Source organism: Syngnathus typhle, linkage group LG12 (assembly GCF_033458585.1).
Source record: "Syngnathus typhle isolate RoL2023-S1 ecotype Sweden linkage group LG12, RoL_Styp_1.0, whole genome shotgun sequence".
Classification (NCBI taxonomy): domain Eukaryota; kingdom Metazoa; phylum Chordata; class Actinopteri; order Syngnathiformes; family Syngnathidae; genus Syngnathus; species Syngnathus typhle.
The window spans coordinates 484686-506022 of record NC_083749.1 but is presented as its reverse complement, the minus strand read 5'-3'; the positions used below and the strand labels follow the sequence as shown (position 1 = coordinate 506022).

General features: G+C 48.2%; 1 protein-coding gene and 1 long non-coding RNA gene across 3 annotated transcripts in view; one reads left to right on the top strand and one right to left on the bottom strand.

Moving 5' to 3' along the window:
• LOC133163343 (uncharacterized) overlaps positions 1 to 21337 on the bottom strand; it is a 53253-nt gene that overhangs the window by 8779 nt on the left and 23137 nt on the right. The window lies entirely within an intron of this gene.
• fibcd1b (fibrinogen C domain containing 1b) overlaps positions 1 to 21337 on the top strand; it is a 39999-nt gene that overhangs the window by 8662 nt on the left and 10000 nt on the right. Inside the window, exons 2-6 of one of the 2 annotated variants that reach the window (XM_061293032.1) lie at positions 2750 to 2833; positions 5241 to 5720; positions 7492 to 7651; positions 9295 to 9431; positions 15448 to 15544. In XM_061293032.1, coding sequence (XP_061149016.1) covers positions 2750 to 2833; positions 5241 to 5720; positions 7492 to 7651; positions 9295 to 9431; positions 15448 to 15544 — 958 coding nt within the window. The remainder of the gene's footprint in view (positions 1 to 2749; positions 2834 to 5240; positions 5721 to 7491; positions 7652 to 9294; positions 9432 to 15447; positions 15545 to 21337) is intronic. The other variant, XM_061293033.1, reaches the window with a different exon arrangement.

The following is a 21337-nucleotide window of genomic DNA, read 5'->3' as shown; positions in this document are numbered from 1 at the left end:
CGAATGTGTCGATTTGTAAACTCGATGATGCCGTTAATCTGACGCTGTGGATTTGATATTTTGGAAAATGGACTTTTTAAGTACTTGTCTATAATTACTGACTGGTGTGAATTGAAACCACGTCAATATTTTACCTGCCCGACTTTTCCCACCTGATGTTCACGTACCAGCGAACAAAAAAGACAGTCTAAATAAATCAAATCTTAAGCTAGGATATGTTTAAAAAAAGAAAAAAACTCATCTGTGTGGTAGGAGGAACAAGTTGTATTTTTTTTCCCTGCGACCTGAGACGACCCACAATCCGATGTTGCCAGACGTCCCCTGGAGGCGGAGGAAACGGGGGCAAACATTGGGCACTTAGCACCCGATAGCGCTCAGGCAGCAAGGCCTCCAGTCACGCCATACACACACGTGCGCACACACACACGGAATAAGAGTAAAAGAGCAGACAGCATATTTGTCGCGTGCCATCAGCATCAAAATTGGATCTCCTTGCCAACCAAGGTCACAACGTCAACAAGTCTTCACACCAACTCAGCCGCAACAATACACACGCGCGCGAGAAGGCCACGTAGACAAAGACAAATAGCACGGCTTGCGCACACACACGCACAAACACGCAACTCCCTTCACGCCCCGAGCAGCAATCTGCAAGGTGGCTGCACTGCGACACGCAAAACCCGATGCTCCCATCCTCACACACACACACGCACGCACACACTCGTCAGCCTTCTTAACATAACATTATGTATGAGCGCCGGCACATGTGCAAATGAACACGGCTAAGGCCACTCGGCTTCTCCTTGTCTGCCATCTTGTTTCTCGCCATTGTTTGGATGAAAGTTTAATTTCCCAGTCAGGACAAGTCAAGTTTATTTGTGCGGCCCGGCGTCGTATTTAATGTTTCAAACGGAGCCCCAAAAAAGGCAACAACTTTAAAGCGAACTTTGTGACCCCCCACACGATGAGTGAACCCTTTATAACAACTGTGTGTATGTGTGCGTGTGTGGCCGATTGCTTTGAAAGCTCCAAGGACAGGCAGTGGAGAGTCGAGTAGGTAATTTGTCTCATAAGATTGAGCTCATCTCCGGCCGGCATGCCTCTTCTTCCTCGGCTTTATTATTGCTGAAATTGCTTGTTTTTTTCCCTCCCGTTATTTCGACGCGCATCCACTTCCATGTCATTCGTCCCATTAACATTATTTCAATTTCAGCACGTTCTCAAAGTTCGCTATTGTTAAATCTCCCCCCCAAAAATTCAACCAAAAATTCACCATTCATTCTACTTCCATTTCCAAAAAAACAACAATTTCACCACTAAAATTTCCACCCCCCAAAAAATACCGTTATTTCCGATGATGCATTCAAAACATTATACAAATCACATTTGATTGCAAAGCCTCCCCGGCCGTCTCGCACTCCATCAGCTCAACCAACAGTGGGATTAAACACACCTCGCTTACATCCACGCAGTTCAAGGCCAAGGACGACGCATAAAAGAAACGGCGGCATTTTGTTTGGGCTCGAAGGATTCGAGTGCTAGCGTGCCACTTGTTCATTGAGAACGTCCGCACGTACGCGTTCGGTCACAGCTGCGCCTGAGTTTCAGCCTTTTTTTTTTTTTTTTTGTCCAGCGGGCTCCATGGCGTTTCAGTGAGGACGCGCCGAACATGACAATTTTTCCATTCGGTGTAAATCCTCTGCAAGGAGGGAATAAAAAGCACTGGCAATGTTAGCATCACGCGAGGGGTGCGGCGTTATTGCCACGTTGCCCCACGAATTCGTCCAAATTTGATTGACGTGACAATCGTTGCACAATGTAGCTTCGCTGATATATTGATCCTCAAGTAAATTGCCGATGCCTGAAAAAAGCTTTCGTTTCATTGTCAGAAAATGGTACCAGGTGACTCCCCACCGCCGCTGCCAGCTCAGATTAGCGGCCATCTTGCATCTGCCGCCATCTCCGCCGGCGTGTTTGAGTCGTTTGTCAGCCCCCTTTGGCGCTCAAACGTATGAAGGCGGCGTAGCTGTGAGCGAGGAACTTAAAGGCGAGGCTGTCGCTGTGTTATTTGTAAGTTGGAACCGAAAGGAGATAAAGCGGAAGGAGAAGAGGCGCGGAATTCTAATGGCCAGAACGTGGCTGAAATACAAACTAAGCGAGGAGCTGCAGAAACGGTGACAGTGGCGCTCGACAAAGTCGAGAATCAAACTCCACCGTCGGACTCGTTTCGTTTTATTCATCACTACCCGACTTTGCTCCTAGCGCATACGTAGCCACGTCGTTAAGTTGGCAAAGACGCACGGCCTACTTTTCACAAATCGTGCTTTTCGTTGCACAAGTGCGTTCAAAGACTCCTGTTTGTCGTACCGAAAGAAATAGTCAAGTACAATCCATTAACCTTTCTGGACCCCGTAGACTTTGCAAAAAATGAGAGAAACAATAAAACAAAGTTCCTATCTTAACCCGGCTAAAGAAGCTAACAAACGCCTACGACTTCACAAATCGTGCTTTTCGTTGCACTCTTCCAGGTGCGTTCAAAGACTCCTGTTTGTCGTACCGAAAGAAATAGTCAAGTACAATCCATTAACCTTTCTGGACCCCGTAGACTTTGCAAAAACCGAGAGAAACAATAAAACAAAGTTCCTATCTTAACCCGGCTAAAGAAGCTAACAAACGGCATTAACGAGGACATCGGTTCACTTAGCATCACAACAACGCACAACAAATGCCGTGTGTTTGTCCCGTGCAGACGTTCTGCGAGTGCGTGCCCGGCTCCTCGCAGCTCAAACATCGCTGGTCCGACGCGGAAAGCGCCCGGGAGACGCCGGCCAAGGTAAGGCCCGCCCTCCCCGTCGCTACAGCTAGCTTCATTTTTGGAAAGCGATTCTGTTGATGAAGATCAAGGCAATGTGGACTTTCTAGCGATCGGCCCCCCCCCGGCGCGTTCCAGATTAGTGGCCCCACGCTGATAAAGTCGAGAGGTTCATTTCCCCCCCCAAAATTAATAGGCCGTTGGCGTTGCGTGGGCTTTCACCTCCCGCCGACAGTTTTTAGTTGAAGGGCCCTTGGCTTCCCCCCAGGGCTCCGTCTGAAGGGTCAACGTAGAAAGTTGCTCGAGGGGATGGCCAGGCTTGTTGGCTATTAAATCAACTTCCCCCGCACTTGTCACTTTGGCTAAAACGTTTTTTTTGTAAATGAGCCAATTTTTTTAGGTGGCTTTTAAGGCACCTACTACCTGCTGATAAATGCAAAATTGGCTTAATTAACATCGAGCCTTTCAGCCTTCGCCAAGCTTAAAGTGCTTCTACCTTGTTCATTCAAAGTCTGTGATTGAGCGAGCGAGCGAGCGAGGGAGGGAGGGAGGGAGGGAGGGAGGGAGGGAGGCAGGCCTAATATGTCATTTCAATACGTGCATTATATGAAATTGGGCCGACGCGGCTCTGCAGATCGTCTAGATCAGGGGTCTCTTGCGCCCGTCCCCCTAGTGGCCCTTGTGGTTGTTGCCCTTTTCCTGCCACTCACACGGGGGGGGGGTAATGATAGACTTTTCAAATTTGCTATTGTGACACCTCAGCTCCTAGTAGACTTAAAAGTACAACGTCTTTCTGAGTCACCCTCCGCTCGGCTTTCACTGGAGATGAAATTAGCGCAAAGCTTCGTGCGTTGGCATCTGCGTGAAAGCGTCGTCGGCGTATGAGCGGCGGAGCGCGAGTCGCTGTATATCTTTTCTGTTTTTAGCGTAACGGCCCAGCGAGCAGGCGATGAATGTTTACTGCGGCGCCGCTGTGCTGATGGCCCCCGTTGACGTCTCGGCGGGCCCGCCGGCAATAAAGCGCAGGCAAACTCCGCTAACGTTTGCAGCGGTGAGGACATTAGCGGCGGCCGACGCGAGACGCTCAAGTCGTGGCGCGGCAGCAGAGCTGCAGAGCTAGTTTGATAACCTCAATTTAGAACGAAATACATTTTTCTGATTTTTGGGCCAGTTTTTCAAATCTGGCTTTTTAAAGTATGATTAGAATTCCAATGTGACCTTGACTCTGAAATCCAAATACCGTTTTTTTCCATGTATAATGCGCCCCCATGTATAATACGCACCCTAAAAATGGCATGTCGATGCTGGAAAAAAGCCTGTACCCATGTATAATACGCACCCAAATTTTGACTCCTACTTAAGTCGGTGAACGTAAAATTATTTCAGAAAAAAGATCATCTTTGGGAACGACCGGATGTTATTCTGCCGGTCAGTATCACTGCGCATGCGCTAGCAAACTCGATAGCGACAAAATGTTTCGGATTTGTGTAGGGTACATTGTGACTGCAAACGAGCAGGTGATCGAGCAAGCGTCTGATACCAGAGCATTGTGTTTGTATGGAGCGTGTTTGAAGTGAACAGCAGAGAAGAAAGCGCATCTGTAATGGCGGCCTCCGTATGATATCCGGATTAAAAAAAAAAATAAAAAATTGTACCCATGTATAATGCGCACCCCAGATTTTAGGACAATAAATCTGTTAAATTTTGCGCATTATACATGGAAAAAAACGGTAGTTGCGCTCCTTAGTGTTGGCTTTAATTTTCGAAACGTAGGGCTTCGCCCGGCGAACCCCGTGGGCGTCGGCGGACGAGAGTGCGGAATTGTTTGTTTTTCTGCCTGCACGGAAGTGACCTTGCATCATTTTTTCACGAGTGTAATTTGTGTGGCTCATTTGTTCGCTTCCCGCACAAGCCAATTGATTTTCTGCACATTAAAGAAACCATAAAGCTCTCTCGTCATAAAGCATTTACCGTTAGCCGTCTATTAGCGCGCCGCCCCGCGCCCGGGCGGCTCATTTGCATATTAATAAGCCCGCCACCTCTCGCACGGACGCTTGCACATCCACAACATTAAACAAACACAGCACATTTGCACTCCTCGTTCATCCAGCCAGCAATAATAAGAAATCATGCACAGATTCATCGCCGCCGAGCTTGTAATCACGGCGAGCGCGGGGCCCCGACGCCTCCTCGTGTCCGCTCCCGCCCATCTGACAGAAAATCGAGGCCGCTCGTGAAAGGCCAAAGAGGCGGCCATTTTACCGTCTGGTTAATGGCTTCCGAAAGACGTCAGCTTTTTCCCCTTTGGAGCTTGTTGCTGTTTTTGGATGGATTTTGAATCCAAAAATATTTTTCAAGATTCCTATCCCAACCCATCAATTCCATTTCCTGTCCCTTGACATGTTTTTGCTGCGTCCTCTCCCGACAGCGGATGAGCTGCAGCTACCTGCTGTGCACCATCCTGCTCTTCGTGGCCGTCCTGCTGGCCGTGACGGTGACGGGCACCATCCTCTTCATGAACCACAACCAAGCGCCGCCCATGTCGGACGGCCTGCCGCACATCTCCACCAACCAGGACGAAGCCAACGCTCTGGTGACGGTGGAGCGCGGCGACGGCTCCCGCGTCAACATCTTCATCGACCCCAACTGCCCCGACTACAGCGGCAACTTCCTGCGGCTGGAGGGCGTGCAGACCTCGCTCTTGCACTCGCTCACCGACCACGACTCGGACCTCAAGTCGGTCAAGGGCCAAGACCGCGCGCTGCTCGTCAGCCTGGCCGAGGAGGTGGCCAAGCTGTCGGCGCACGCCGGGCAGCTCAAGATGGACTACGAGGCGCTGCGCCGGGGCCAGGGAGGCCTGGGCCAGGACCTCAACACGCTGCAGTCGGAGCAAGCGCGCCTCATACAGGTAGGAAGGAGGAACCCTCCAAGGCGGAGCTTTGGCTTTCAAATTTGGGTTTTATTACGGTTCTCTGTTGCTATTTTTCACGCGGCGTCGCCCAGACAAAAAGTCCATGTCCCTATAGTGGGCGAGATCATCCCAGACGATTGATGGCGTCTTTGGGGCGTGCGGCGCTCGCTTCCGCCGCTCCCGACCGCTCGCGCGATCAATGGGCCACCTGTGGCCGGGATTGCGATGCGCGGCCTCGGCAATGACTCGCTTGTGTGTTGTGAGGGGCTCCCTGCGGATGGATCGCCCAGACGTTGGCCATCTCCAACAGCAACAGAAAGGAATGCGCAGTCCCCCAAAAGTATTGGAACAGCAATGTCACGGATAGTTTAGAACAGAGCAGTAATAGGTTGTTTCAAATTAGGATTTCCTCGGAGGTCTTTAACGTTTTGTCCCAGTGTTCTCTGCGAGTCACATTGTGCAAACGTTTGGATTGGCGTCCCAGCGATCGCGGCCTTTGGGGCCCATCAAGTGCTCAGCAAACACAACACCAGAGTCCACTTTGACACGAATGGCAGCTTCTAAAGTCGGCGGGACGTCGCTGGAATATTAACCGCGCCGGAGCGAGTCGCGACTCGCACCACTCTGGACGTTCATCGATCCTGACGCGAGGTCCTTTGAGGCGACACGATGACAAAGAAAAGCTCGGCGCTGCGGCGCAATTAACTTTGAAAGCTCCACCAAATAACCGGGGATAATGATAATTGGATCATCGGCGGATAAACATCAAAGTCACGTCGGGGATTAAATGCCAGCCGCGCAATTAAGCAAATGGGCAGCTGAGAAGATTCAGGTCGAAAAGTACTCGGGATACAGTACTTGAGACACAAAGTACTTTGCTGTACTCTCTGAATTGGAACCCCCCAAAAAAAAAACACCCCATCCGTTTCTTACTGTTCATTTTCTCCAATACAAGACCTCGATACTCGTTTTTCCTGGCCGCCCTCACAGTACGGACCCCGGTACCCCAAACATACGCTGCCATTTAGCGCTGATAACGAGCGTTTAATGACTTGATAATGACCGACTCTGCCGACTTACCCCGGCAGCCAGTGTGAAGGGTGTCTAACGAGAGCTAATCACATCAGCGTCCTAATTGATGAGCCGCCCCTCCGCACTTCACGATGAGCTTTTGCCTTGCTGTGGACGTGCCCACGTCAAGTAAGGGAGGGCTCAAGAAACGATTCCAATACAGTTAACCACATTTGTCGCTAATAAGCCGCAGTAATATTCGAAGGGTATCGTTGTACGCTCATTTCTCATTCTTTGTGATTATATCCAAATTATTTAAAGACTTCAACAACCGCGGTACGAGTGCTAGTCTGGTCAGCCCCGTCTGTGGTGTTCCCTTTTATGTGTTAGCATTAAGCTAGCAGACCCCAGGGCCAAATTATGTACAACGGTACAAGGGGAAGCCAAACACCTGGCGGCGCAGGGCCGCCAGCCAACTGGGGCGCCGAGTCCAAACGACCCCCCCCTTCGTCAACGGTGGGGGGGGGGGTCCAGGGGCTGGGATGGCACATTCATCATCGGGCTTCCCGCAGGACTGCCGCGATGCCCTTTTTATGTCTTTGCTTGATGCAAGTGTGTTTATTGTTCTAGCTTAGCTTTTAGTTTTGATTCTCGGCAGTGTTTTTTCACTCTGATTCATTTTGTGTATCTATTCTATCACTTTATTTTTTTTTTCTGCCCGCTTCTTTATTTTTAAACCCCACTTTTATTTCCTCAGCTGCTGTCAGACAGCCAGGTGAACATGGTGAAGGTGGTTAACTCTGTAAGCGACGCGCTCAACGCCATGCAGAAGGAAAACGTAGGCCTGAAAGCACGCACCAAAGCCGACCTGCAGAGGGCGCCGGCGAGGGGCACCCGCTTCAAAGGCTGCGCTAACGGTAAGGCGACCCGGTTGCGGGTTTGATACACACGCGAACAATGAAGTCCTTTGAGCCAGCAAACGGCGCACCTTCCTCCCTTTGACTGGAGAAAAAAATCGAAAGATTTTGCCGCAATTTGCGACCTTGCGTTCAAACTTTTCCTTTGACAGCCGCCTTGCTTTTTTCCTCCCCCGCGCTTTTCTCCATTACAGAATCGTGGTCTGTGTGTCGTCAGCCCGACGTCGGGCACGACTTGGGGCTGACGGGCGCATCGTCAGCGCCACCGTGACCGCCGGCGCCGGGTCCTGTCAGGGAACGTCTCACAAAGCGTGCGGCTTCTCATTATTTTCGACAAAAAGCCTGCCGGCAGCAGGTGTCCTGTTGGCTCAGCTGTCTGTCAGGGCTCATAGGTCAACTTTCAAGCGCAGCGGCGGCAGCAGAACCTTCTCCCGCCCTCATCTGACAAGCAGCTCATGCATGTTTTATCAAGTCGCACAGCGCAGGCGCTATATAATATTTATCGGGATTGTGGATCGCTTCTGTGATCGACTTTCACCAGTTTACTAAAAGGAACAAAATGTCCGCCGGAGTGGGTGCGAACACTGTGGCTCATTGCAAAGCTGCCTTTCACGGCTGAGCGTCGTCGTACAGACGAAATATTCCAAGATCATTTCTGACAAATTTGATCACAGCCTAACAGCAACAATTTATTAGTCAAACTGTTAATGATTTTGTTACGTTACGATGATTACGCTCTGTGAGCTTTCTATTTTTTGTCGACAAAACCTGACGGGGTGATCCCGCCAAAATTAAGCACGACCTGACGCAGTGCCCCGATTTCTGTTTTCAGTCTTCGCCCGGTGAGAATAAGACTTTTTTTTTTTCTTCTGCGACGTATTCGAAAATTGTCACAAAGGAAAAGAGCGCGAGTACAAATGGGCCAGATGGACGTCTTTGTTTTGTCGCTAATGACCAGAAGAGAAACGCTTGGCTAGCATTCCGGCGCTCTGATGAAGAACGTCGGAGCTCGTTAGCGGCTCGTGACGAGACGTGGAATAAAAAAAAAAACAACCTTCGGGAGCGCCGGGGATAAATCAACAGACGGTTTTGAATCTTTATTTCCACTCTTTCATCTCAGCTATATTTTGTATCTCCAAATCGTTCAGGCGGCGAGCGCCAGCCAGCCAGCCAGCCATCCGTCCTTCCTCCATCCATCCGCGTCACATTAATCCCCTTTTTGTTCTTTTATTTTTTTCCCCCCGTTTAAAATGCGGCCGGCGACGAATGCGATTGCTTCGGCAAGCCGGAGAAGCGTGTTTACATGAACTTGGCTCGGCGGGAAAAAAAGACAAGCGGACATAAATCAAATGTGACCTTCTTCACCCAGCGTGAACGACTTTGCGCCGCGTCAGCGTCTTTCTCGTCTCGCGGGGGGAAGAAGCCAAAGAAAGAAAGCAAGAAAATGAAAGGAAATGGATGGCAAAACAAAAAAAGTTGGTTGACGGCGCTAACGCTAACACTATGAAACACCCTTTGAACGTTTATTCCACATCAGGCCCACTAGTAGGGTGAACAAGAGGGACTTAGTAGGATAGCTTGCTAGCTAGTTCGCTGGAGATTTTTCTGTCTTGCTCAAGTCTGTCCTTTCCTCTTCTTGCCAGGCTCGCGTCCTCGCGATTGCAGCGACCTGTACGCTAGCGGCCAACGCGAGGACGGCATCTATTCGATCTTCCCTATTCACCATCCCAGCGGCTTTCAGGTCTACTGCGACATGACCACCGACGGAGGCGGCTGGACGGTGAGTCTTTTTCCAGCATCTCATTCTTAAAGCGTGTTTCAGATGATCCTTGTGGTGAGATTTGCGTTTGGGTCGTAATGTGCCTTAGTATTGGCGGGCTGCGTACGTGCGGCCTTGCAACGGTAAACAGCATCGCCCGCCGCCGCCGCCGCCGCTCGGAGGTGAACAGACATTGACGCGGTGGCGCTTTTTCAAGTTCTCTTTGGAAATGTCTTTTTAATGTGTTTCTCTGACGCACGCACGCACCGGCAACGACACGATATCGAGTGAGGCGCACTCCTCGGAGACGTTTATTTCTGTTTGTTCCGAAGTCTGAAGGGCTGCGCTCGTGTCTCTAATGGAGAGTCGACTCCTCGCGACATCTTTAAATGTTTACTTTCACATTTTGGGAATCTTTCCAAAGTACAAATCAAGAAGGGTGTTAATCTTTTTTTCCTGGCTCTGAACTTTCGAGAAATAATTGCCTCCTTTCATGTCCGCCAAGTAGTGCGTGAAAATGGCCGTGCGCTTAAAGGAACGCACCAAATTTACATTTTAAATAAAGTTAATTTCCGCTTTTATCCTCTTGCTATTTTGAGTCTATTTGAAGGCCTCGGAGGAAGGAAGTTTGGTTTTGCCAAATGTGTTTCAAAATGAAAATGGACTTACTGACTTCAACTGTTGATCAGCTTCATGTAGTGCTTTGACGCCATCTTGTTGCATCTGTTTGGCAAAAATGTCTTATTCCTCTTTCTTTGTGGGAAGAGACATGCCGCACTTAGTCTGAAAGGTTAAGTCTGAGGAAGACAACCTTGACAAGACCTTTTCACTAAATCCTTCTGGCTGGAGAACAAGAAGAAACGTGTTCATTTGCGTCTGTTAGTAGCCAGGAGGCAAGTTTCCTTCAAAAAGCTTTTCCCCGAAAAGATAATGACCGCATTCCAATTCCAAGAACCGACGATACAAGTACTTATGAATTTCACAATGACAGATGATTACCGTAAATTCCGGACTATAAGCCGCGACTTTTTTCCAAAATTTTGAACCCTGCGGCTTATAGTCAGGTGCGGCTTATAGAGGGATTTTTTTTTCGTGATTTTTGTGATGACTTGATCACTTTTATACACTGCGGTATCTTGAAGAAAAAAACAACAACAAAAATACTATTTTGAAACACTACTATGGCTGCTGCTTATTCTGGCTGTGTTGCTTGTGACTATTATGAGCTTTAGTGGGAATGCACGCTAGGTGACTTGCGTCAAAGGGCTCTAAACCCTTCGTCACAGGCAATGTTTAGAAAGACATGTTAAAGTATGTTATTAAAACTTTAAAAAGGCTTTCTGTGAACAGTCTTTCTTTGTAAAAAACATGCGTGTGCACGTGCGGCTTATAGTCCGGTGCGGCTTATATAAGAAAAAAAACTAAAATATCCCCCAATTTTAGCTGGTGCGGCTTATAGTCCGGTGCGGTTTATAGTCCGGAATTTACGGTATACACAAAGACCTTTGCAGCCCCTCCCTAGTCATTTTTAAATGATTGTTTTCAACCCAAAAGTGCTCATTAGGGTTTGGAAATGATAAAGTGCAAGTATAGCATCTGTCTGACAAGCTCCCCAGTTTGGTGTTTCAAAGTGATGATTTTCGGGTTTTTTGTTTTTTCCCACCTCCCCTGCGGCGGTGACAGGACACCCGCAGTGCAGTCGTCACTCGCGCGACATCGCATTTGCCAGACGGGCAAGGTCGCGGCCTCGCAATCATCAAATAAAGCGATACTATCAGAGTGACGGATTGCTCAGCGCAGCGTGACGGGTCGGGTCGGGACGGGACGGAGCGCCGAAGCCTGCTCGTCAGTCACTTGAAAAAAAAAACAACTAGCTCTGCGACACCTTTTGCAGGCGTAACCTTCTCTATCGGATTAGCGATAGCTGATCCCGCCCGGTGTGTTGAGCCGATTGGCATCGCGCTTGAGTCTCATTAACAGATCATGGCGGCGTCATCCGGAAAGCGGGCGCCCAGCCCAGGACGGGTTGAGTCGCTAGCTTTGCGGTCTGTCTCTCGTTGGGCTGGGCTTAAATAAGCAATGAAGCCATATGCCGCAGCCGCATTAGCATACCGCCGTGACATGTCGGCGGCGTCTTGAGGGCTCTACGGGTTAGCTGGAGGGAGGTGGGAAGAAGAAGAAGAAGAAGACCGGAAGGCTTGGAAGGAGGGTCGTCTGACTGGAATAAAAGGGAGAGAGTTGGCAATGTGTGGTGATGATGACAACCATAGAACAGGGGATGAAAATTGGAAGAATGGACTTTTTGAATCCAAATGGGCCAAAACTTAGTGATGCCAACCATCGAGCGGGACCTTTCAAATGCTTTGCGTTCCAACCTCCAGAAGTCGCAAATACTAAAAGATGCATCGGCCGTGCAAACCTTTTAAATGCGGGCAAATTTCTCCGATTGCGACTTGCCGTAAAAGGTATACGGTGTAAAAATAAGAGCAAGCCTGCATTATTGACGCTGCGGCGTCATCAAACGCCGGAGGGGCTTTTATCACGAGTCGCCGACAAATAAACCATTCAGACAAATGTAAAAGTTTCATCTGCAATGTCGGATTCCGCCGTGTTTGTGTGCTTTGGAGCCCCCTTTTCGGAGAGTTCTCCGACCAATGATCGGCTTCAATATTTCATGTTTGTTCGTTTGAAAGCAAATAGAAAGACGAAATGGAATGCAGGGTCGCTCGCTCGTGGATGGATGCACGCGTGTCCTATTCACGTTTTTGTAAGGCAGCAAACCTTCAAAAAATGACTTTTCCTCCTCTACCGTTTCAGCTCTGTTCTCTTCAATTCTCATATGGTGTGACATTTGCTTCTCACTTATTTTCTGTTATGCACTCCTTCTCAGGAAGAAGAAAATATTGCACCCCCCAATCACCTCAGTGACTATAAATAGTATAATTTGTCTCATAAATGTATACTCCCCAACTCTGTTGCTAACCAGAACAGCAGCACCTACAGCGTCAGCAAAACATGACCACTTACACCACCATTAGTATTCCACTCAACTCGGATGCTAAGACGTTGTTGCTGATCAAAACAGCAGCACCCAACCGAGTAACGTCAAGATGGTAATCGCTTTGTCGCAGACAGCCAGGAATAATCTTATCAGCCAAAAGCTAAGCAAGAAAGTGCCGGAGGATGATTGCCGCCACGTCGGTAGCGCATCTGTCTCTCTAATAGGATTAGGGAACGTTCACCGGCATATGTTGTTTTGGAAAAGTCGACTTTGTTTTTTCGCCATTGAATTTGGCCAATCATCATATTGCTCAGCAAAGCGTTAGCTAGCGCTAGCGTCTTTTGCGCTTCGCTGCTGCTCGCCGCGCCGACGTCCTCCCGTGCCAGATTGTAAATCTCCTTCAAACAGCTTTTTTTTTTTTTTTTTTTTTTTTAGCGGCAAACAGCTTATGTTGGTTCTGGCCCGCCGTTGCGTCAGGGCTGTCTGCGTGTCCCATCTGCACGCGGCGGCGGCCTCCCCGCCGCTGACAGAAATCCCGCTGAAGTGCTTAAGGCGGCTCGCTAAGTAGCCTTCATCTACTGCGGCGATTACAGCGAGGTTAACGCCGCGCATGCAAATCCCACCGCGGGCGCCAAGGCGTTCCGCGGGATTGACGTTTGGGCAGCGGCCTTGGGGGGGAAAGAAGAAAAACAATGTCAGTTCATTGACTCGATTGTTAACATGACTTTAAAGTTTCGAGCGTGGCTTGACTGCATACAGCAACCTCATGAATGAAGCCACCAGGGGGACGAAGTACAGGAACAGGCCTGACATATCGACTCAGTCATTAACGCACTCGGCTAATTAATAGAGCAAGCCTTAACAGTGCGTTTGAGAGAAAAGCCAACTTCTTCCCAGCCGTCCCTCACGTTGTCAATGCCGTCTTTACAGAGGATCGAGGCGCCTTTGGCTCAGGATAAACCTTTTCAACACCTCGGGATTAGCGCCCGACGAGACTGGCCTCGCCTCCACCAATTGGCATTAGCGACCGGAGCCAGTTCTGCTCGGCGGATCAAAAAGAAGTGCGGCTTGATAGAATTAACGGCGGCGGAGGGGATCGGGCTTCGTAATGGGGGCGCGCTGTCTGGAACGGCTAATCGCAGCAGACGTCGAGATGTCGAATGGTGCGTGCGGACCGTTCGGCGCCACGTGGTCGATCTCGGTTGACCCCGCGTTCGATTTACCGTCTGTATTAAAGGGATTAAGTTCTGCTTATCAAATTGTTGCGTCTAAAATACTGTGACAATTATCTGCCATTCTCATCTCACTCTGCAAATACACACACTATGGCACTGAATAATCCAAAGCTGAACCCATTATGACACTTTTTGGGGGAGCCAGACTCGGTCCCGAGTTACTGCCTTTCTGTGAATGTGGAGCAATTTAGCCGTCCTTTTTTCTCTCCCCCATCCTTCCTTCCAGCCTTTTCTCAAGTTTCCAAGCAGATTGTCAGTGACCTCAAAGTGTCTCCATTGACACTTTTCTTTCTGATGTCTGAGTAGGTCGCAAAGCAAAGGAGACAAGACAGCAGGTGATTCTGGGGCCGAAAATGGCTTGTTTAGACCTCGCCGAGCATGTAGAACAGCTCGAATCAAGAATTTAATAGCTAAGAGCTGCACGGAGGGAGAGATTGAAGTGCAGAATGGAGACGGCTTGATGCAAAGAGAGCGCGGCGCGATATGAAAAGAGGTTGCCACTGTCCCAGATTCATCCTTGATATATTTCTTTTTTTTTTTTAACTCTGCAGGAGGTGAAGACAATTGATCTTTTCCATTCAAACTAGTCCGTTGCAATAAAAATACAATTTTCAGGCTTCAAGTGTTGCGTTAACAGTCTGGTTATGAACGTCGATAGCCTTTAAAAAAAAAAAAAGGATTTGGCAGCAAGCCCGCGCTTCTGCGCCGTCTTTACGATATCGGCGACGACCAAAGCAGACATTTTTCACCTCCGCTTTGACACAACTTTGATCACCTGATGCCCTGCGGCTAAAGTGTGAGCACGCTGGGATTTCAGAAGCGGCTCGGTGGCAGAAGCTTGTTTTGATGTCTGCTACAAACATTGGAGCTCGGCGACACCCTGGCCGATTGTGATTTGGAAGGTGTCAACGTGACGCTTTCTCAGCTGCGCGGCTCCAGATAAGGCCAACGTTCCGGCCCGGAGGAAATTATCGTATACGTGCCGAGCCTGTCTGGCTGCCTGCCCGAGGAGAATTTTAATTGGCGATAATTACCCACAATGCTCACTGAAATCAAGTCATGTTTATTTAGGAGTCTTAAAGGGCCTCAATGGGTCAGAGTTCATCCAGAAAAACTGGTCTACACCTTCCAGAAGTTGGAATGACCCGAAACCAATCAAAACCCCTTCTCTGATCTAAATCCGATGGACATGGGCGAAAGATGAGGAACAAAACGTTTCAATCCATCCGCTTGCTCGGAAAGGAGAGCAATAATTGTCCTGTCGTGGGGACGGCCCGATTGCGACCCGCAAGGTCGACTTGTAATTAAAGTGGAGACGAGAACTGCCCGCTCGCCTAAGGATGGCACGGCGCGTATTGAAGAGAGGCCCGAGGCACTTTAACCCGCCCGCGGCTGCTCCACGCTTGACTCGGGCGTGCTTGGGCTGACCTCGGGTTTTGTGGAGACATTTTTTCTTTTTACCCGTTGCTTATAATAATCATAAAATATAGGAGCTCAACAATCGGTGTGAGAAGTGGCGGTTGACCGTCTTGTGTAAGAGCTTGCTAGAACTCAACGAAGCGCAGAGAGCAATTTCCCACTGTCAACGCAATTCACATTTAATTACGTCCTCTTTTCATTTTTTCGACAGATTGCCTTTTTGCCAGGTAGTTCTTGTGTGCATTTGCTGGCTTCATTTTTCACGTCCTGCGCGTCCGGCCAACACTGTAGCACTTTGAAGGAGTCATCACAGCGGCTGGCTGAATTTCCCTCTGTCTCATTTAGTAACCCCCCCCGTCCCGCTTTGTCCCGTCCTGTGTAGGTGATCCAGCGCAGGGAAGACGGCTCGGTCAGCTTCTTCCGAGCCTGGGAGTCCTACCGTGAGGGATTTGGGAAAATCACCGGGGAACACTGGCTCGGTAAGTGTTTATGTATTTCCGGGTCATGGCGACAGCTTACACTGCATTGCAGTTTAGAAATACCGATACAACGGGCCCTTAGTCTCCATTTGGATAAAATGGGTCTCATGCTGATGGTGGTTGGTGGTATTTTTTTTTTGGTTGCAATTCTGTCTTCAAATACTAATGGTGCAAAAAAAGGCAGAATAAAGCAAGTGACAGTTGCTGCTGGGGCCCTTAGTCTCCTCCCGGACAAAATAGTTTTAACAATGAGAAATTGATGAATGGATCATCATTTTTCTCGATTGGCGTTATGATACTCGATGGTTTATATTTTCCTGCAGCAGTTCCTTGCCCTCTGTCTCCTATTACATCGAATTCAACTTATGCTGCTTTATTTCTATTTTTTGTTTTAGGGTTTGATACTCCGTAGTCTCTCTTTTCGACTGTTTCTCTAGCTGTCTTTAGTCAAAGTCTGCTTTCTTGTCAATTTCTTCACATGCCAAGACTCACAAAGAAATCGAAATAGCGTTCCCACTATCCCACGGTGACGAGTACACAATATACATACAAGTAAACAACAGAAAAAAAGGAAAACAAGAAGGCACAAACAATGAATAAATAAGAGTGATGAATAAATAATAAATAAACAAATAAGACAATAAATAAGAGGAGCAAAAATGGAGCAAGTGTGCATACAGCAGACAGTCAGAATATAGCGGAAAAGTACAGGACGCTACGCAGAAGGGGAGGGGGGGGGGGGGTGAGAGTTCAGGATCCGAACAGTATGAAGCTGTTGGTGAGTCTGGTGGTGCGGGGTGACTCACATCATTCACAATCGTGGTCACCTATTGAATAAGATGCATCTTAAGCTGAGAAATACATCCTGGATGCGATTTCAGCTTTGGTGTCCATATTTGTTTGCAAGTCTTGTATTTGCACGTAATCTCTTTTTGAAAAAGCCCTTCGGCGGATGTTTGTCAAAACGGTCGCGGCAGCCTTCGGCAAATTGCCTAACCTTGTAACCCTCTGACGTCTCCGGGATGCAGTCGGCTTCATTCAAGCTGCGACTTTCTTCCAAGTTAGCCAGATGCCTTTCAGACAAGGTCGCCGCGAAGAGGAAAAAAAAAAAAAAAAACGATACAGTAGAAACACTTTGGTGCCAATTGACTCGTAAAAAAAAAAAGAAGGAGCAAAAAAACACAGCCATCCCCACGCCCAAAGAAAGCTAATCTTTTGCTGAGATGTTGTTTCCTGAGGAAATTTGGCTTTGGCCTCAGCGTTTTAATGAGCTTTCACAGTTGGAAGCGTGTTGTTTGTGTTTGTGTGTCTTTGAAAGCTCACATCTCAGCCGCACGTCACTTTGGAAGAGCAAATGGAGCCTGAAGAGAAAAAAGAAGTTGGCGCACACGCACACACTGTGTGCGCGGTCAAGGTTCCCGGACGCAAAAGACGTCCTCTCTCATCTGCACTCTGGATAAAAAGCACTCTCTTGAACACTTTGGGAGCGCAATGCGCCCGTGGGGAGGCGGCCCCGTCGCGAAGCGGAGCGGCCATCGTCTTTGCAATGGAGTGGAGGAGCCCGCGGAGATTTGGGGCAAATAGCCGCAAAGTAAAATAACAAAAATACGACTCTTTTTGATGGCCAGATGGTTGCATAGATGACATTTCGCCCTAGGCCCTTAATCTCATCTTGGATAAAAGTTGTCTCAAATAGTGTGATGTGATCAGGATAATGGTGTCCGCAGTCTCCTCCGAGATGCCGCGCTCCATTGTCTGCTTGCCCTTAGTCTCTCCTTGGATAAATGTCTCATGCCTAGAAATGATTGAAAGTGACCCTTGTTCTCCTCCATTGTTTCATTTTTGTGATCCTCCACAAGCTTCCACAGTCCGTTTTCATATTGCCCTTAGTCTCCTGTTGGATAACATTTGACCTACAGCAAGAAATAGTCTTCTCTGATGTCTTTTTTGCTAGCTGGCAGCTTGTTGTTTTTGTGCATGTGAGAGAGGCTAAACGGAGCAGTTTGCGATTTCTTAGCACAAACAATGGGGGGGGGGGGCGTGGAGAACGGCGGCGGGATGCACGGCTTTCCCGCCAAGTGTACACACGCGGCGAAGGAGCCGGCAGACCAGACGCACTCGTCGCCTTTTGCGGCTCGCCCAGGGTGCGCTATTGTCTCGTCACCGCCGTCATCGATTGCCCTCGGGGCAAACATGAAAAATGGATTGAGAGAGCGGGAGAGCCAACGTCATTGCGGCTGCCGCCTCAAGACGAATAAGCGTTGTTTGCAGACGCGGCCTTCTTTTTTGCTCTACATATTGCACCGCTTCACAAATTGCCTTCTTTTTTTTTTATGGCCGTGGGACGACTCCACATGTAATAGCTCCAAAAGCAGATGAAAGATGTTGCTACCGATGGGCTACAACAGCTAGCGAGCACCGTCGTCTAACCCACCGATGGAAACGCACCGTAGAGGCTCGTGGACTTTTTTGGGCTTAATAATAAAGTACAAAATGTAAAAAGAGTTCCACCTTCACCCATCCTGGGTTAATGAGCCCCGCAAGGCCACCGTACTTCCAGCACAACTTTAGTCTTTGGACATGGCCGACAACTCCGCGTTCTTCTTCATCTTTTTCTTCCGATTCATCTGATGCGGCCAGTCAAGCCTGACTTCTTCTTCTGACAAGAAGAAATGAGGACAAATGGCCGCACTGTGCAAAAAATAGCTGACGCGTCAACGGAAAGCGCACGGAGGGGCGAGCAAAAGAGATTTTCTTTAAAACGCCGACATCAATACGGCAACCTTCAAGCCCATTCTGTCGCCACCCATTCCTCCGATAGTTGGGCGCTTCCCCAGAGGTTCGGGCGCTCGGATTGATAAACTCACCTAGTAAGTGTCCGGCGAGGACCATTCCGACTAAAATCCATCAACGTTCTCCGTCCGTCCCGCTGTGAGCGGTAGCCCACCGAGCCGAAGCCCTTTGTGAGCGTCGCGTTAAAAGCCTGTCAGTCAGTCAGTCAGCATCTACCATTTTCTTTTTAAGCCTATTGACCAAGCTTCGAAAGAGACGTTGAGGACAACAAGTCTGAAAAATGAAACTCAACCAGGCGTGAGCTCGCTTGACAACTGCTTTCTCGTTTGTTTGGCTTGTGGGAGGGCTCGGATGGGATTGTTCCTTATCACTCGCTGATGAGAACTCATAGCTTGCATAGCTATCAGCAAACATGCTAAAAAAGAAATTCAGCCATCCATTTTCTGAACGGCTTATCCACAAAGTTTCAACACAGTTTAAAATAATTGACTTGAACCTCCAGGATCCTGCGTCGTACCTTTCTAGCGTCTTCCTAGCTAGCGCTAAGCTAATTTGTCTCGAGTTTGTTTGTAAATTCAATTTAGTTTTTTGCTAGCGGGCCGTTAGCAGTTAGCCGCTCGAATGAACCTCGCATGTAGCTTTTAGCAACTTCGGCCATCCAAACAGTACTCCCTGAAGACAAATTGCTTTGACGCCTAATTGGAAAATTGGAGAGGTTTATTTTTTTTTCTTTTCAATAGCCAGTTCGCTACTCAATTTGCATCACAGCTCTACTTCATTCTAACCCATTTCAATTACTACTTATATATTTTTCATACAAGGTGCAAAATAAGAAAAGCGCTAACACACTAACAAGTAGGAAAAACAACAAAACATCAATTTCAAACCAATAAAAACAGAAAGAACCAACTTAGGGAAAAACCTCCACCTGACTCAAGAATGGATCGCAACAACTTTGTGTTCATAAACTAAGCAGCCAGTCCAAAATAAATGCACAGAGCACGCTCGGCTGTAGCGACCGTAAAAAACGTAATAAGTTGTATTAGCAGCCGTAATGCAGACAAATGCGCTTGATTGGCGGCGGGCAAATAAAACACATGTAAGCCCTTATGGATTGCCGTTATCCCAAAAAGCCCAAAATGCTAATGTGCCTACTCGAGTGTTTAATGAGCCAGCTGTAGCGAGCGTCAAGCGAGACCTCATCAAATTCATTTGATACACAACAGCTTTCGCCCGAGGACGTCACACGCGCCAGCGGATGTTATGGATCGGCGAGGGGGGTGTCGTGATGGGCGAGAATTGGGGAGAAAAACAATTATTTGTTTGGGCTAAAATAATCTGAAAGTTAACGCGCCTGCATACTTCAAATACAATATCGATACATTTTCCGTTTGAACGGTCACTCAAGACCGATTTTCTCATCGGATTGGTCGTTTTCTTCTACCCCTACTACATAAATAATATTTTAATTTGGCTATTACCAGATGCCGATGTTTAAAGGAGGCCCTCGCGAAACATATTTTGTTCTTTACGGATTTCACGTCCCAGTACCCGTATCTGGTCCGCGCAGGGCTCCAGTAAAGTCGGCTTTCAACGAGCAGCTCTCGTATATTATACTGGCGACCTTCTGCGGCCGACGGGAGCGAGTCCTTCACGGCGGCCGTAAAAGCCGAGGTGGCCGTGCATGTGCCAGGCGGGTCCTTTTTAATGGAACACTTTCCCCCGCCGCCCGCGACCCCCGTGACGTCTTTATGTCGACGGCCGAATTGCGATGCCTCTCGTTCGGGTCTCCGGGTTATTCATTTTCACTGTGTCCTCACGTCATGTTTTTTCGGGGTCATCTAAGGCGTCGTCAATCATTGGAATTCAAAACAGAGTTGCACTTACTTGGTTTTAATGACATGGGCCCCACTAAGAATGACTTTGTAACAATAAGCCAAAGGCACAAAAGCTTGAATGCCACCCTCGGTTCTTTAGTTGATGTTGTTTTTTCTCACAAATGTTCTGTTTGTATAAAGAGTGAGCCATTGTAGCACGCCATTGTGCGTGCTCACCTTATCAAACAAACCAAAAGGAGACACCAGGGCGCATCTTTGGTTCACAGTAGAATAGAAGAATAGTGTGAAAGATGTGTTGTTTACATCAGACTTTTTTTGTATTTTCATTTTTCCTTGTCCTCAGGCTGCAGTCGCTTTTACTTACACTCTTGCCACGTGACTTACTCGATGCATACGTCGTGAACTACCGTAAATTCCGGACTATAAGCCGCGACTTTTTTCCAAAATTTTGAACCCTGCGGCTTATAGTCAGGTGCGGCTTATGTAAGGATTTTTTTTCGTGCTGACTTGATCACTTTTATACACTGCGGTATCTTGAAGAAAAAAACAACAACAAAAATACTATTTTGAAACACTACTATGGCTGGTGCTTATTCTGGCTGTGTTGCTTACTATTATGAGCTTTAGTAGGAATGCACGCTAGGTGACCTGCGTCAAAGGGCTCTAAACCCTTCGTCACACGCAATGTTGAGAAAGTCATGTCACAAATATAAAAACTTTAAAAAGGCTTTCTGTGAACGGTCTTTCGTTGTAAAAAAAACGCGTGTGCACGTGCGGCTTATAGTCCGGTGCGGCTTATATAAGAAAAAAACTAAAATATCCCCCAATTTTAGCTGGTGCGGTTTATAGTCCGGTGCGGCTTATAGTCCGGAATTTACGGTATATGCCATTTATGTATTCTATGGCAAATGTGGCCCAATCTTCATTCTGCTGCAGCGGCCCTTAATTTCCCTTCAGATCAAATCTTCTGGCCTCGTCATCTTCCATTGTTTGCTAGCTCACTTTTTTTCTCTCCGTTTTCGGCACCACTTTGAAGTCAGGGAAAATACAAAACAAAACAACCGCAAGAGAACAAACGAAGGCATAGCAACGAGCTAAGCTGATATGAACCTTTGTGCTTATCGTCTTGCCTCTCCATCCAATGTCCCGCTCTGCTACTTAA